This window comes from Narcine bancroftii, chromosome 2, assembly GCF_036971445.1.
Source record: "Narcine bancroftii isolate sNarBan1 chromosome 2, sNarBan1.hap1, whole genome shotgun sequence".
NCBI classification, from domain to species: domain Eukaryota; kingdom Metazoa; phylum Chordata; class Chondrichthyes; order Torpediniformes; family Narcinidae; genus Narcine; species Narcine bancroftii.
The window spans coordinates 73110657-73128160 of NC_091470.1; the positions used below are offsets into that span (position 1 = coordinate 73110657).

Here is a 17504-nt window from a genome sequence, read left to right on the forward strand (position 1 = left end):
AAGCAGTGTGCCTCAGGGATTAGTACTGGGTCCCTTGTTATATGTCATTTACATTAATGATTTGGATGAGGAAATGGTAAACTAGATTAGTAAATATGCAGATGATACAAAAATAGGTGGAGTTGTGGATAATGAAGAAAGTTTTCAGAGATTGCAGAAGCATTTGGACTGCTTAGAAGAGTGGGCTGAAAGATGGCAGATGAAGTTTAATACTGAAAAGTGTAAAGGGCTTCATTCTGGAAAGAATAATCAAAACAGGATTATTCAGGAGGACATTGAAGAATGCAGAACAGAAAATGGAATCTCATTTGAATAGAGTAGAGAAGAAAGCTTTTGGTCTGCTGACCTTTATAAATCAAAGAATAGAATATAGGAGTTGGGAAGTGATGTTGTGACTATTCAAGGCATTGGTGAGGCCAAATTTAGAATACTGTGTACAGTTCTGGTCACCAAATTATAGGAAGGATATCAATATCAATAAGGTAGAGAGGGTGCAGAGAAAATTTACTAAAATATTGCCTGGATTTCAGAATCTAGATTACAAAGAAAGATCGAGTAGATTAGGTCTTTATTCATTGGAGCATAGAAGATTGAGAGGAATTTGATAGGGGTATTCAAAATTATGAGAGGGGTAGATAAAGGAGATGTGAAGAGGGTCTTTCCCTTGAGGGTAGGTGAGATTCAAACAAGAGGCCATGAGTTAAGAAAATTAGGAGGCGAAAGTTTAGAGGTAACATGAGGGGGAACTTCTTCACTCAGTGGAATGACCTTCTGGAAGAGGTGGTCGCAGCAAAGTCAATTTTGTCATTTAATGAAAAGTTGGATAGGTATATGGATGGGAGGGGATTGGACAGTTATGGGCAAAGTGCAGGTAGGTGGGACTAGAGGATTATCACTTAAATCGGTACAGACTAGATGGGCCCCGTACTGTAATTGTTATATGGTAAAGCAAACAGCACAGCATCTGATAATGAAAGATTGCTTCATCTATCAAGTGAAATTTTGAGTACTGTGCTTTTAAAACTAGAATTACTGATATTCCCAAGCAATTAAAACAACTGTTTTCTTTGTGTACACATTCTAAATATTCAGATGTCAACAAATCCCTCTCTGAACTGAAAAGGAATCTGATAGCTACCTGCTGCAGCAGCATCACCAATTGCTTGAAGGGTGAAACGCCCAGCACTTAGTTTGCGATTAGCCATGTCCATGCCTTGGTTCTCCATTTTCTGTTCTACTTTAGCAAGCTCATTGATTACTTGCTGGTATCGTTCCATAAAGATTAGTTCACCATAGCAATAAGAAGATTGGATTTCAAACATTAAAACAACCTGCGAAGGTAAAATATTGCTCTGTCACTTGACATTCTAGCAAATGGTGAGATGCATCATGTGTGATGATTGGTTGAACCTTGCAGTTCAATCCCAGTATTCCCTTATTTCCAGCAAGAACTGGACTTTGGTGCACATTATTTTTAAAATATGGAGAGCCAAACTTGCCAACTATGTGCACACTCACCGCTAGACTCTGTATGCACTGCAATGGTACATAATGTGCTGAGAATTCAAAGCTGTTATACTGGGAAACCAGTTCACAGATCCTCTACCACGTTAGACCTGGCATTTGATGTATGAGCGCAATCATTTCAGTAAAGATTTTAAAACTGCAAGGACATAAATTTTCTACCTTTGCAATAGTATTTGCAGAAAATGCAGTTTTGCTACCTTTCAAACATGTTCTTAGTAGTTTATGAACCCCCCTTCTTTCCCCTCTCCCCCATCCCACTCTAATGCATTCTAGTTATTTTGTGTAAGGCCCTGGTACTGCTGAAGCCCTCACCAAGTGGATCCAGCAAGAAAGCTCAGCTTTTCATTGATGAACCAGTTTAGTACTGGGTAATCCAAATGCTGAAAATCGATAGCTGGCCAAACTCAGCAAAATCCAAGCAAAAAAAACAAAAACTGCATTCACGTACAATATCACAAAATCAGCAGGAAGTTATAAATACAACAGCAAGAATAAATCTTAATTGTAATATGCAACTTGAAGTGAATTAAAGAGGAAGGGAATGAAGGCAGAAAAGAGTCACCATTAGTGTTGCCTGGCACCCCTTACAGTAAGAGAGAAAGAAAAGCAAAAGCGGGACCCGTCAGAGACACTGAGTGTCTGTGGATTCGCCTCTTCAGCTATAAAGACTTCTGTTTGAACCATCATCATCCCAAGCTCCAGATCTAAACCTCCAACATGATCAGGAAGCCTTCAAAGCTTGCAGCCCTTCGGAAGCCCTTCCTGTCCTCAGCACACTCTTGAATCCCGGCTCTGAAACCTGGTTCCTGTGACCCACTCTCCAGCAGCTCGCAGCCCACGCGAGTCCTCCGATTACAAGTCGGCCGCAGTCAGTGTGAATACCTTAGCCACTGAGCCTCCTTCCTTGCTTGCTGCCACGGTCACCGTTCTGTAGGGTTGGCTCCTCTGTTTCTTCTTTTCAACAGGGGATATCCCCCCCCCCCCGCCCAGTTCTAGTGCCCTGCACCCATCCACTGTTCCCTGGAGCCTACAAATTTTCTTGGCCACTGCCAACAGAGACCTGTGGTTGCGTGATATTAGTTTGAAAACACCATCGGCTCCTTTAACAGGCCATTTAATGCCTGTGCAAAGCCACTGGCACAAGATCCAGGCGGTTGGACCTTTTCGAGCAGTGCTGTGACTCCGTTCTCCTGGGTCCTCACCAGCGGCAGTGCTGCCGTTACTGCAGATCCAGAGTTCAATCTCCCAAAAATGTTGCTGAATAAGTAAAAACAATGAAGTGCAAAATTAAGACTGAATGATTTTTGTTGGGAAGAGATTTTAAGAATTAAGGAACAGATTTAAGTACTGATCAGTCCTGAAATAACTCAATAACAGAATATGCTCAAGGAGTTGAAAGGCCAATAAAATTAGCAGTTGCTTACACTCCTAAAAGTTTCCATTAATTATCAAAAATAATGTGAAGGGACTAAAAGTATGATGATCTCTTCAAATAATGCTCTTCACTGCATCATCATAGTCTGGTGTAACAATCAGGCTTGTTAAAGTTTTAGGTTATGTGTCAAATGTATGTATGAACACCAAATTATAGAGGTATTTTGTTATTTTTCTAATTTAAAAATGGGAAATATGAACGTGAGTAAAATAATCAAGATCAGGAGTTCAAACACATTAGATCTACTTTTAAATATGTCAAATATTAAATACAGCTCCCCCACTGCCCCAACCCTTTTATGGCAAATTATCACCCAACACAGCTTTAAATAAAAAATACAATGGTGCATCCAAACAATCATTGAGGATGACTTGGGTCAGGTGGTGAGTGGAGAACAGGGAAAGACAAGACAATCACATTAAAGATGACGAATGAGTATTATTTTGTATGTCTTGAGTACCAACGAGCAATTATGCAACATTTTATCTCAAAAGATTAAATAGAAGAGGATTTTTTTCTTTTAAATGGTTGAGGAACAGAATGCTTTTTAAAAAAATTACATCTCTGTACTTTCATTGCAATCTAAAGACTATTTATGAAATATGGTCATTTTTTTTGTCCACGAAATTGAAGTGCAATTTTACCTGATGTGCTTGGGCAAAGTTACCCCTCAGGATACAAGAAATGAGAAGGGACTCTGGTGGAGCCAACATCATGGGGATTAGAAGATTATATCTGGGAACTTGAACCTCTTGTTCATTGGTCGCAGTTAAATTTACAATACTTCCATCTGCAAAGTTTAATATCAAAAGTATTAACTCTGTCATTGGAACATGCAAAGAGAAACCAGTAATATGAAAAACATTCATCGGGGGAAAAAAAACAGTTTAGTGTTTTTGGGAAAATGTTATAAATAAGATTTTCTATCAAATACCTTTTTGATGCAATTAATGTTAAAAGGCACTCTAAACAAATGTCAGTACCAGCCCTTTATCAGCCGCTTTCAGGTAGAATAGCTGGGAGAATGCGGCTCCAGAGTCAGCTGCAGGTGTGTGAGAAGCGACATTCAGGTGGCAGCGCTGAAGGCTCTGTACTGTCCGCAGTGGGGAGAGGCACCTGTCGACTGTGGCTGTAGTCCTGCCCGCTTTCAGGTGCCTAGGGGGAGCACTCGGAAGCGGAGAATAAACCTACCCTAGGAGGATTGGGTTAAGTACTCCTCGGGTCAGAGTTCCCCGCTTTCAGGTAGCCTCCCAACAGTCGCAAATGGGTATTTTGGGCTATTCTGGCCACCTGAAAGCGGCTATTGTCACATCCAAGCAGCAAAACAAAGTAAGCAACAATCTCAAATTCATTCTGTCAGAGGATAGAGGAAGTTCTCTAGGACATACTGTGAATATTTCTTATCAGAAATGAATTGGTTATTAATAATTATTCCTTTTGCAGGGCAGAATCTTGTGCACTTTCCCTTTGGGAAAGGTGACAATAATATCATTGAATTCTTCATTAAATTAATGAGCAAAATAATATCAGAAACTAGAGTGTGAAATCTAACAAAAGAAACTTCAAAAGTACAGTCCGAGTTAGCTATGATATATGGGCAACTTTACAAAATGGGTTGATTTGTAGGTAGGCAATGGATATTATTTAAAAGAACATATCATTCATTACAACTGGCACAAAAATAAGTTGAAACTGAGCGCTCAGCTGTACCTGGTGAAGAAAATTTGGGGTATCTTTAGAAACAAAAAGCAACGCAAAATTGTCAAGCAAAATAGCAAGCATCTAGATTGGGAGCTTTAGGTTTCAACAAAAGGATCGAGAGGGGAAAGATGAAAAGTGACTGAAGACTTGCTGAGAGACTAAAATTTGATTCTGAAAAGTGCTCCAAATACATGATTAAACAAGGAAAATGTAATTATTTTATAAATATGGTAGAAATAATAACTGGGTACAAAGAAAGAGCAGAACAATTAATTACATTTTTTACTTCCATCTGCACACTTTCCAGTTTTGTTGGGGAAACAAAAGTGTCGAGAGAGAAAGCAATTGAACCAAATTATGGTGTTTTTTTTTAAAAATAGCTCCTGGGAGATCATTGGTTGAAAACAACAAATTCCAGAGCATTAAAGGAAGTGGCATCTTTAGGTACGGAGACCAAAACTGGTCCTAGTAATGAAAATTCATCAAAGACCTACACAATCTCAGCAAGACTTGCATATATACCATTCTCCTTGCTATAAATGCTTGCTGCATCTTAATTTATTTTCTCCAACTTCTCTCCCCTGTCAGAAACTAGAAATTATAATTAGGAAGAAAGAAATACTATAATTAAACACATACATTGGTTCAGTCTTTAAAAAGTATTGCATATAAATAACCTCCCAGGTATTCTGGCAAACCAAAGGTCAAGAAAGAGGGATCATCTGAAGGAAATCATTATCAGTAAAGAAGTATGCTTGGGAAATTCATAAGCATAAAGTCTAACAAAACCTCCAAGGCCAGAATACAAAAGGTGGTGCTTTTAAACAATGACAAACCCACAGAGGTCCATGCTTAAGATAGCAGAGCCTATGCTTGATGGATGAGTCTTGTATTCGATAGAGGCTCGAAATTGACAGGGGTTTATAGAACTCCATACAATTCTGACAGAATTAAGACAGCCTAGAAGTAAGGAAGATGTTCCCCATGTTCAGAACCAGGAGTCACAGTCTCAGGACATGGGGTGTGTCATTTACATCAGAGATCAGGAAATATTTTGTTACCCAGAGGGCAGTGAACCTGTGCACTTCTCTATCAAGAAGGCAGTCAAGGCCAGTTGAATAATTGAGAGTAGATGTGTTGCTTAGTGCTGAAGGGATCAAGGGATGATAGGGTGTACAAGAGGTGAATATCAGCTATAATTACATTGAATGATGGACAGGTCCAAAGGGCCAAATGGCCTACTCCTGCTCCTATTTTCTATGCTTGTGTCTAATCAATGCAGCATTCCAGTTCTTGGTTACAGCAACTCAGTTACATTTCAGCATTGGTTTTGCAAGAATCTGGCTTGTGAATGAAATGTTACTGCTACATTCTTGAAACTCCAGATGCATAATGAATAACATACCTGAGGTACTGGTACTTAAATCACCACTCAGACTTTCCACTGTCAAGTGAGAACTGGAGCTCAGTTCTGTAAAGACATAAAATTAAGGAGGTGAAATTTCTGAGAGTGAAAAATAACTGACAGAAATGAGGAGATTAAGTAAGACAAACTCCATTGCAATGTTCATTTGTTAATTCATTCCTTGCTATCTACAGATAGTTTGTGAGCTTTTAAAGAGGCTTAATCTAATCTTTCATCTTATTCAGTTCCACACTATCTACTGGGAGAGTTACACATGTACAACCCAAATAACACTAGAACATTTTTGGTGGAAAAGATAAAAATAGAAAGCAAAATAATGAGGAAATCAACATGGGATTCCGAAGAGGAGCTACAAAGCAAACAGATTTTATTTTAAATTTCTAGTATATAAATTAACTTCACAAGAGATTGAAAACTTGGCTGAATAGTGTACTAACAACAACCTCTCACTCAATGTCACCAAAAACCAAGAGCCCTATTGTAAACTAGGAAAGGTAAGCCAGAGGTGTAGATCCAATGATCATTAGGGGGATCAGAGGTGGAGGGTGAGCAAATTTAAATTTCAGAGAATCACCATCTCCGAGGATCTTTCCTCAAACCAACAAACTAGCATGCCAGCACCTCTACTTCCTCAGAAGTTTGTGTAGGTTTGGTATAACATTAGAAACTATGGAAAACTTCTAAAAATGTGCTGACCGGCTGCATCGCAGTCTGGTATGGGATACCAATTCCTCTGAGTGGAGAAGCCTGCAAAGGGTAGTGGACACAGTCCAAAACATGACAGGCAAAACTCTTCCCATCACTGTTAGAGAGCCGTGGCAATCATCAGATTCACACAACCCAGGACATGCTCTGATCTTGCTAGTGCCATCAGGAAAGAGATATACAGTCGGTGCCACAAGACTCATAACACCAGGTTCAGGAACAGTTGCAACCCCTCCACTATCAGATTCCTAAACAACATTCAATCAGAATCATTTAAGGACTCTTATTTTGCACCTTATTTATTACTATTTTTTTTCTGTTTCAGCAGTTTGCTTACATTTCTTTATTTGTTTATATTCCTCTTTTGTACATGTATCTTTATCTTGAGTAGTTTACACTACTGAAAGTATAAATTTTATCTGGCCTGCAGGACGAAGAATCTCAGGGTTGCATGTGATGTAATTTATGCACTCAAGACAATAAACTTGAACTCAGGAGAACCATGACCTTGCTCTCGCAAAATTAATTATTGTGCTACATTTTGCCCAACTTGCTGGATATTTTCATTGTTGCATCTGGCAGTAATTATGACTTACCATACTTTTAAATATTCATTTCCATTGAACACCTGTGCTCTTTTGGTCCCAGCTTGAACTGCCTGTCCCAACCGTTTCTAGTCCCCCAACTATTTCTGCTCAGTTAAGTTTGCCAGGGTGAGGCCAAATGTAAACCTGATGAACAACAATCATATTCCTCTTGGCCAGCCGTTCACCTATTGGTATGAACCACGATCAAATTTTAGGTCACTCCTACCTCTATGCAATTCCACTGTTTCCCTCTATTCTGTACCAACTCCTACTCTCTCTAATTTTCCCCCATTCCTAGTCCTCTCTCCCTGTCACTCCACCCTCCCACCTTCTTGATCAGTACTCTATCAGCTCTTTCCCCCTCCTCATATAAGAAATATCATCACCTTTTTACTTTACAGGTTGAAGGTTCATTTCCAATGGCTAATTCCATTAGCTGAGTTGCTGCAGCTGCTCACTACTTGCTCCAGATTCTAGCATCTGCAGTCAGTCTTTCGTTACCCCATCATATTAGCAGCTTCAAAATGGTTTGAGTTCCTTTATAATACATTCCAGGATTTTACCTAGGACTGACTTAACATTCCAACATCTTCCTGAAGAGACTCAACCATTAGAGATATCTAATCCTACCAGTTTGTGACAGAACTGACCAGTTCTGATGAAAACTCAATCACATGTAACAGTACTTCAATTCGTCTCTCTTGACAGAGACTAAATATTTACAGCTTTACCTTTTATTTCAAATTTTCAGTAACTGGGACTTCCAGCATTTTTTTTCCACTCTCCCTTGTCCTCATTATATCCCTCCATTTACTTCTCCAGACAGTTAAGCTGCAACAAGACTTTTCTCAGCTGGCAACACTTGCATTAGTCCGTCTCCCTTACTCTCCAACCTATTACAGACATTTTATTGTTTGACTCCTCGGTTGCCCTTTTTCTAAAATTTGAAACGTTTGTTTTCTGACTTTTCAAAGTTCTGATGAAAATTCCTCAACCCAAATCAATATCTCGTTTCACCCTCCATATACATGTTGCTGAATATTTCCAGCATTTTCTGTTCTATTTCAGAATTCTGTCATCTGCAAGTTTCTTATCACTTGGGTTTTGTGCCTTCCACACATTTCATTGCACCTTCTTTTCTGCCTGTAGAAGAAATGGGGGGGGGGGGGGGCTCTATTTTTAATTCAGCACATGCATATTCCTAAAATCGAAGTTATTTACTCAATAACAAAAGGGCGCAGTGTTGGCCTCACCATGGTTTTCAGTGTAAAAGTTTTGTCAATATCGTAAAAGGAAATATTGCTTTTCTTACCAACTCTGTTCCTTTGAGTTTTGCCTCTCCTCTTCAGTGTTGATTGCTTCGACAGAGATGGATATTTTTTGGTGATGAACCGGAAGCCTTCTTGGATAAAACAAAAATTATCACTGTTTAATCTAGCACACAATCAGCAGGCAGCAACAATTTATACTTCTATATTAGTTATGGGACATTGAGCCAGTTTAAAAGTATAGCCAGAAATGAATATAATGGAGCAAACTCGTGAAGACTGGGAAGTGGGGCCAGGGCCTATCAAGCCTCCTGTGTGTGTTGGGTCGACTGCTTGATGGCCCCATGCAGGTTTAAAATGCCCTTAGAATTGGGCCCAACAGCAATTCTTACACCCATGACCTCAGAGGTCTGGCACCCAAGATGGTTCAGCAGCCTGAATTGAGAATACAGGCTCCAAGGAAGCTGCAGACCATCGGAGGGCACCTATGCGAGAGAATAACTCACTGCTGAGAAAGAGAAGGATGGCGAGAACACCAGGTAGGAAATCATAGCAGCAAACCAGGTTCCATCTCGGGGCTCGACAACTGAAGGCCTCTTACCAGGATGCAGCCTGTTTGCTTCTGGAGGCAAGATACAGAGTGCAGCATTTGTGAGGGTGCCAATGGCTAGCAGGGCTACAGGGCTTCCCAGCTCTACTGAGTGCATTTGAGGTGCAAAAGCACAGGTGAAGGAGGTACAACCCAGGTTCATCACTGGCCACTATGAAGGCACAAGTCAACAGCATCTCAGGAGGTGGAGCGATCCACAGACTCTCTTTTGCTTCTCTTTTCTCACCTGGATAGTGGTATTATCAACACCTTTATGTGCTTTGGCAGTGCAAAGGAAACCCTGTGCATTTTTGTGTACTTAACAATAAAAAGAATCGTGAAACAAGAAGCTTAGTTACACAATAAAAATAAGGTAAGCTGCATTTCAAAATCAAACACCTTTTTTTCCTCCACTGAATACATCAACTTGCAGTGGTTAAAGTTTGAGAGAAACATGGAAAGCGCCACTGATTCTCTCAAGCCACTTTGAGACATCATGGCACAAGACAAAATGCAGTACGATTTTCAACTGTCATCAAGTTTCTTTTTAAGCACTCAGGCCTCAGACACATTTGCTAACTGTTGTGCTCCAGTGCTTCCCTGGCTGAAATAGTTCACCCCAAGAATAATTCAGCTGAGCAAAGATATCAAGTGTAAAATGAAATAGAGAAAAGGCTTATATGTGCAAGGTATATTTTAAAAGCAGTATTTCAATAAGTCTTTTCTGCACTTTATTTAAGGACCAAGCAAATATATGAGAATAATGTATAAACATAAAAACTATAGTCAAAGATAAGCAATTTAATAACCAAGTAACACATCTAATTATATTGCACTCATTTTCACTCAAGAATAATCTATCACTTAAGGATTAAAGTGAGGTGATAACAAGAATGGACAGAATAAAAATCAAAACTTTTGAAATGATGTGCAGTCCTCAAAGCAAAAAAACAAAATGAGCCAGGGTGGGAATGTTTCCCAGTTTAGTGAAGGAAATTAGCAATGGAAATTGTGAAAGTTCTGGCCAAAATCTTTCTTTGTCTTGAGGCTGGAGCCAGAGAACTGAAGGATTACAAATTCCGCATCCAAACTTTGCATCCCTGTTCAAAAAATGGAATGAATAATCTATATAAAAATGGAATGATAATCCTAACTTTGATTTGGGGTAACTTTTAGAGAGGATATCTGACAAAATTAAATAAGATTTAGAAGAGAATAGGTCAGATTGTTAAAGTCAACAAAGCTTTGTTGAAGAAAACTTGAATAAACATAAAAGTGATGAATAAAACGAAAAATGATGTGTTTTCAATTTCAAAACTTGTTTGATAAAGGATGAGACGGCAAAATTAAGATCTTTAAGAATAAAGTGATAGCAGCAGCACAGAAACAAAATCATCTCAGAGATAATGAGCCAAGTGGTGGACAATTTCACTAATATGTGGCGATGTACAATATAAAGTACACAGTTACATTTGATTCATAAGAACAGCTGGACTTGGACACAACAATTTTAAAATTTGTAAACTCAGTTATGCAGGAAGATGAAGAGTTTGAAGGATATGCCAAAGGCATAAAAGCGTGATTTTTGGTAGGACATATGAAATGTAATTTAAATGAAATGGTGCAATGTTAAAAGTGGGTGCGGGAAGAGAAAACCCTGTAAGTTCAAAAATCTTCGAAGGTGGCAAGACCTCTGGTGTCTCAGAGAGAGACACTGACATATTCAACACAGGAAAAGGCCCTTTGACCCACAAAATGAATGCAAACACCCATTTAGACCAATTTTATATTGCTCTCATTTTAGTTATTCTCTCCACGTTCTCAACTTCTCCCAGATCCACTCTCACCTATGCCCTTGGAACAATTTACTGTGGCCATTTAACCTACATGTCTTTGTGATGTGGGAGAAAACTGAAGCACTTGGGTAAAATTCAATCAATCACAGTGAGAAGATGCAAACTCCACACAGAAAGCAGCTGAAGTCAAGATTGAATCCAAATCTCTGGAATTGAGGCAGCTGCTTTACTAACATTACCACTGTGCTATCCAACATCTAGTAACTACACGTGTGGACCGCTGCAGAAACTTTGGCTTTATTAACAAAAGCACAATTCACCAAAGGAAGCTAGTCACATTCAGTCTTTTTAAAATACAGGTTAGGCCTTTGTGTTGTTTTAAGATCTACACATCGAGAAGTCAGGATCTTTAACAAGGTGTAAGAGAGACTTTCAAAAACGCACCAGGAATAAATGTTATGTGGTAAGACTAATAAAGCCTATGATACCACTAAGAGCAAAGATTAAGAGATTATAGAATATAGGTATTCAAAATGATGGAAGGGTTTTAAGTAATAGAAATAATTTCCAGTGGGATGAAAGATTAATAATTATAGCAGCCAAGGATTAAATGTGATACACAACAAAACAAAGATAACACAAAAAATGCTGTTATCTGGAATGCTCTGCCTATAGATAGGAGCATATTCAATGATAACAGTTAAAATAAAGTTGGCAGAAAAATGTTGACATCATTATGGGAACAGTTCCAGAATTGGCACAAATGTTTCTTCTTCAAATTATTAACACAAACCAAATAAATTAATGCACTATTTTTACACTATTATTTCAGGATTCTAAAACCATTGTAATTTTGTTCCTCATTCTTTGAATTTCCATTGCTTCCACGTGTCACTGTTTAAAAAACACTTTTCTACTTTTTAAATCCAAAACCAACAACTTCAGGATTCCAGGAAGAATTAACTGGGAATTGGTGTGGGTAAACCGTGCAGAAGATTGTCTCAGGCTAGGCAGAGATAATTGGAATGTTGGGCTAAGTACGAGCAAAGGAATGGAATTTAATCTCAACATTGTGGAAGAAGATACACCAAGATTGAAGACTTCAGTAATGGGGAGAGATTAAACATACTGGGCTTGTTTTTCTGGTGGAAAGGAAGCTGTGAGAGTGACCGGATTTTTAAAAAAAACTCAAGTTTAGGAGAGTGCCAATGAAGAAAATGATCTAAATCTTTTTCCCATGCTAAAAGAATCAAAAAATGAGTGGGCAGGTGTTGAAGGAGAGAGGAAGGAGTTTTTTTTTTTAAAAAAGATCTGTGCTGTATTCTTTACTGTATAGAGTACACAGTAACTGATACCTGGAATGCACTGTCAGAGAAAGAGTTGGAATCAGATACAATGACTACATTTAAGAGCTTCTTAGTTAAATAGGCATGCTATAGAAGAATGGAGGACAGAGTGGTTGAATGGTCAGCACATCAACGACGGTGCACATCAGTGAACATGTTATAAACAAGTCATGAGAAATTTATAAACTAGCTCCAATAATGGTTACTAATCTAGAAAATCAACAAAGTCATCAAAATGATGGTCTTTTATAAAACATTCTTTTAACATTTCATTTTATAATGAATTAACTTTTGAAAGTGGACCTGCCCAGTTCAGACACTTTCATGTGCGGATGCTGGGGTTGAGTTCAGTGCACAAACATGCTGGAAAGTGAAAGGTAACCAACATTTCGGGCCTGGGCCCTTCATCAGGTACCTCGAAATGTTGGTTACCCTTTACTTCCTCTCGATGCTGCATGACCTGCTGAATTTCTCCAGCACGTTTGTTCACTGCAGACACTTTTTCATGTTATGTATATTCAGTACTTAAAAACATTCTTACCAGCTGTATTATTGCTTGTAACTACTTTGTATCTCCATTGGGCTTCACAGATATATCTTGAAAGTTGTGCAAACCGGCTTCCAAAGGAATCTGCATCAATCGAACCGTTCAGGCACTCCACTAGCTGGGCATCCTCTCCAGACACATTGCCAGATGTCCAAGGAATATGGCACTTCATTGCCTCCAGATGACCTTTGATTAACTCCAGAAATATGTTAATAGTCACTGGATTTACCAAAAAGTCATTACCACGGCTTGTACTCATCATAAAATGTTTCAGATCTAAATAATCCAGCTGCTTGGTGGTGGTATCATTTTCTACAATCTTAGACCTGAAATCAGTTTTCTTCAACTTGTACGTGCAGTCATCATGGAGCTCTCCAGAGCTCTTCCATGTGACATTCTCTTCCAAACTAGCATTTGAAGGCTCACCATGTGAGAAGTTATAACTCACAGAGGATTCCATGTGTTGTGCAATGCAGTCAATTCCCTTTGGTGCCTGTATTTGTTCTGTGTCCCCTTCTTCTTCAAGGCAAAATTGGCCTTCTAATCTTGCTCTGCCCCCAAGGAGGTCATTATATGACAAGAACAATAAAGAAAAGATATTTTCCAACACCTCCAACCGGAAAGGAGCAGGAATGACATGCAGAAACTTCTGGCATCTGGACAAATACAACTTGAAAAGTGTAGAACAACCTATTTGAACAAATGAACACAATGTTAATTCTGAAAACCAGGTGTGCTCAAAGTTGCTACTGACATTTCTGTGTGACAGACTGTTCTGGTCGCCTTCAGCAAAACTTAAATCACATAGATTTAAGCATTTCTACTTATCTCAGCCTGGAGCACAGAATAAGTGACTCTAATACACTAAAAAAATCTTGAAACACTTTGTCAGGTGAGAAGACAAAAGAAAACTTTAAGCCAGTGGTTCTCAACCTTTTTCTTTCCACCCACATACAACTTTAAGAATTCCCTATGCCATAGGTGCTCTGTGATTAGTAAGGGATTGCTTAAGGTGGTATATGGGTGGAAAGAAAGTTTGAAAACCAATTGATTCGTTGCATGCATGGTTTAAATAACTCCAAAGAAAATGGGCCAATAAATTTTTTTTATCAAGCAAAATATTTCTGTAACAATCTAGAGCAGTGGTTCTCAACCTTCCCTTCTCTTCCCACTCACATACCACCTGACTAATCACAGAGCATCTATGGCATAGGGAATACTTAAAGTGGTATGTGAGTGGAAAGAAAAAGGTTCAAAATGACTGCTTTAATCAGAAACTTGGGCTAAAACATTAACTGACACAATACCCTAAAAACCTTAAAACTTAATATAACATATTTTTGCATACATAATGTTACCTTGGAAAATGACAGCTGAAATTATAGAATGAGAGTAGTAGAAATTGAATACCAATCTAATAAAAGTCCAAATTATGCCAACACATCAAAACATGAACACACAAGCAGTCCACATTTGTAGCTGTCCTTTAAAAGGACAAGAATCCATGGCACCAACCAGGCACAAAAAATTTTTCTGTTAAATGGAGATCATGTGCAAAACAACAAACTAAGCATTTTGAACAAAAGTAGAATTTAAATATGCCCAGGCAACTTTTTAAACTTCATGAATTTCCAAACTGGAAAAGGATAAAAGACTAAATGTTGATAGACAGACCAATGGTGATAGTTTTACCTTGACTATATAGCTGATCATTTTCAACAATCTCATCTTTAACATCTACATCCAATGTCGCATATGGACAGTCTTTACACGAAGATGGCTGGTGGCCATTTACACAAAGGGCATATATTGCATATTTCATTGCACACAATGCTTGATACAAGGTCACATTTCGCCTCTGCATTATGTTTAGACTTTGTGCACCTAATATGACCAAAAACAAAGAAATAATGCCAAACAGAAATGCTTTACAAACCAATTAAGTTTCATTAATGAACTTATCTATTCAAAATAGATAATTATCAAAATCATCTCTTGACCTTCAACAACAAAGTTAATATTTTTTTAATATATTTTTTTCAAGATTCCCATGAACAAGAAACCTCAAACTTGCTACTACATTGCTTTACATTAACTCCAGTATTTTAAGTTACATAAATTAATCTTCAGAATTGGTGTTAGTGAATTTACAGCCATGTGGAAACTTGCATCCTCAAATATGAATTCCTGACTGTGAAATATAACATACAGGGAAGGTAAGTCCTTGTACATATCCTATTGATCAATGCAGAGCAGATTTATCATTACCTAGTTTTACACTCAACCAAATGAAAAAAAACATAAAAGAAAAAAAAGATGGAACTTTCTTTGAAACGCAAAGCACCAGTTTAAAAAGTCCTGAGAAGGAGCAAATGAGTGTTGGAAGCAGAGAGAAGGCAGGGATCACTTTGACTAGCTCTTTAGACACAACAGCCAATAAGAGTAAGTATAATAGATCTTCCATACCAGAAGGGGGCCATACTAGACCTTGTATTGCCAAATTAGCCTGGTCAGATGATCAGAGTTTCAGTGGGCAATATTGACCACTCTTCCTCAACTTTCAAGATAGTTAATGAAGAAGGATAAGCTTGTACTAAATTGGGAGGGGGCAAATTATTATGTGATTAGGCAGGAGCTCAGGGAGCAGCAGGAGTGAATTGGGAACAGCTATGGTCAAGCAAGGCCACAATTAACATGTGAGAGGTGTTTGAGGGCCAACTAATTAGACATCAGCAGCACCACCATTTTCCAGTGTGAAGAGAGAATAGTGCTGGCAAGGTCAGAGAAACTTGTTTAACAAGAGATGTCATGAAGTTAGTCAAAAAGTAAAAGGCATGTATAAACTTTAGGAAGCTATAATCAGATAGGGTCCCAGATGATTGCACAAAAAAACTCAAGCAGGGTATGTGAAAGGCTAAATGGGAGCCATGAAATATCCTTCACAAGCAGGATTAAAGAAAATCCAAGGCATTTTATTCTTGCATTAAAAACAAAAGGATGACCAAGGAGAGAAAAGGACCACTCAAGGATAAAAGAGAACATTTATGCTTTGAGTCAGAGGAAGTGGGTAAGAATTAAATACTTTGTATCAATATTTACCAAGGATGAGGACAAAAGAGCATAATGTGGAGAATGTTCATGAGTTATCTCATTTTTAAGATCGAGTAAGTGGTGATGCTGGGTCTTTGAGGAGGAAAATGATGGATAGGTTATCTGGGCCTGATGGGATTTGGATCCATTGATTGAAAGAGGCAAGTGAAGAGATTGTTGGGGCTTGGACCAAGATCTTTCCACCCTCACTAGCAATAGAAGAGGTTCCAGATGACTAATAGCATTTTTTTTAAGGGAAGATAAATCTAGGAAACTATAGGCCAGTAAACCTCAGAAAATGAATGGTGAAACTAATTGAAAGGACACTTGGGGATAGAACATGCACAAATGTAAAGTCATGGTCCGATAGCTTTGTGAGAGGCAGGTCACATCTTAATAATTTGAGGTGATGAGGGTAGGGCAGTTGAGGATTTCTCTATAGACTTTAATGTGCTTAACAAGGTCCCCTCATAGCAGGCTGATCTAGAAGTTGCAGATGCATAACCTCCATGATGAGTTCATATTTTGGATGTAGAATTGGCCAGTCCAAAGACAGAAAGTAATGGTCGAAGGATGCTATACAGGCTGGAGGTCTGTATCAGTGGTGCTCTGCAGAGATTGGAGTTTGTTAGATGAGCAGGTTAGTAAATATGCAGATGAGACAAAGATTAGTACAGTTGTGGACAGTCTACAGAGCTTTCAAAAATACAACAGGATACAGATCAGTTACAGATGTGGGAAAAAAAATGGCAAAAAGTCTTTAATCCAAATAAGTGTGAAGTGTTGCACTTTGGTAGGTCCAATGTAAGGGGAAAGTATACAGTTGATGACAGGACACTTAAAAGCATTGATGGGCAAAGGGATCTGGAGGTCTATGTCCATAGCTCAATGAAAGTGGCCAAACAAGTAGATAGGATGGTGAAGAATGTATATGGAATGCTTGTCTGTATAAAAGTAAGGAAGTCGTGTTGTAGGTCTATAAAATTTTGGTTGGGCTCCCCTTGGAATATTGTATAAAAATCTGTTCATCCATTACAGAAAGGATATGAAGACTTGGAAGGGGTACCGAAGAGGTTTATCAGAATATTTTGTGTTTTAGAGGTTGTGAGCTATGGAGAGATTGGACAAACTGGTCTCTGTAGCCTAGGAGGCTGAAGGGAGACAAAATCCTGAGAGGCTCTGATAGAGTGGACCTTCAGAACCTTATTGGATTTAAGATGAGCTTTAATGGCTGGGATTAAAAATAATTGGGAACGTGATTTGAATATAACATTTTCAGATGAAGATTGGTACTCTGCTCTTAGCTTGATTAATGAATCCTCATTTTGTACAAGGGATTGTTTATTACAATTTAAGGTGGTACATAGAATACATACGTCCAAACTCAAATTATCTCATTTTTATGCAGATGTTGATCCATTATGTGAGAAGTGTAAAATTTTTGAAGCTTTCTTGATTCATATGTTTTGGGAATGCCCGAATTTAGG

The 17504-nt window shown here is 38.5% G+C and overlaps 1 protein-coding gene across 1 annotated transcript in view; it reads right to left on the reverse strand.

Annotated features, from left to right (window-relative positions):
- zfyve26 (zinc finger, FYVE domain containing 26) overlaps positions 1-17504 on the reverse strand; it is a 109393-nt gene that overhangs the window by 70702 nt on the left and 21187 nt on the right. Inside the window, 6 exon segments of the mRNA XM_069917086.1 lie at positions 1139-1331; positions 3607-3752; positions 6069-6134; positions 8694-8783; positions 12922-13617; positions 14620-14811. Of these exon segments, the coding sequence (XP_069773187.1) occupies positions 1139-1331; positions 3607-3752; positions 6069-6134; positions 8694-8783; positions 12922-13617; positions 14620-14811 (1383 nt within the window).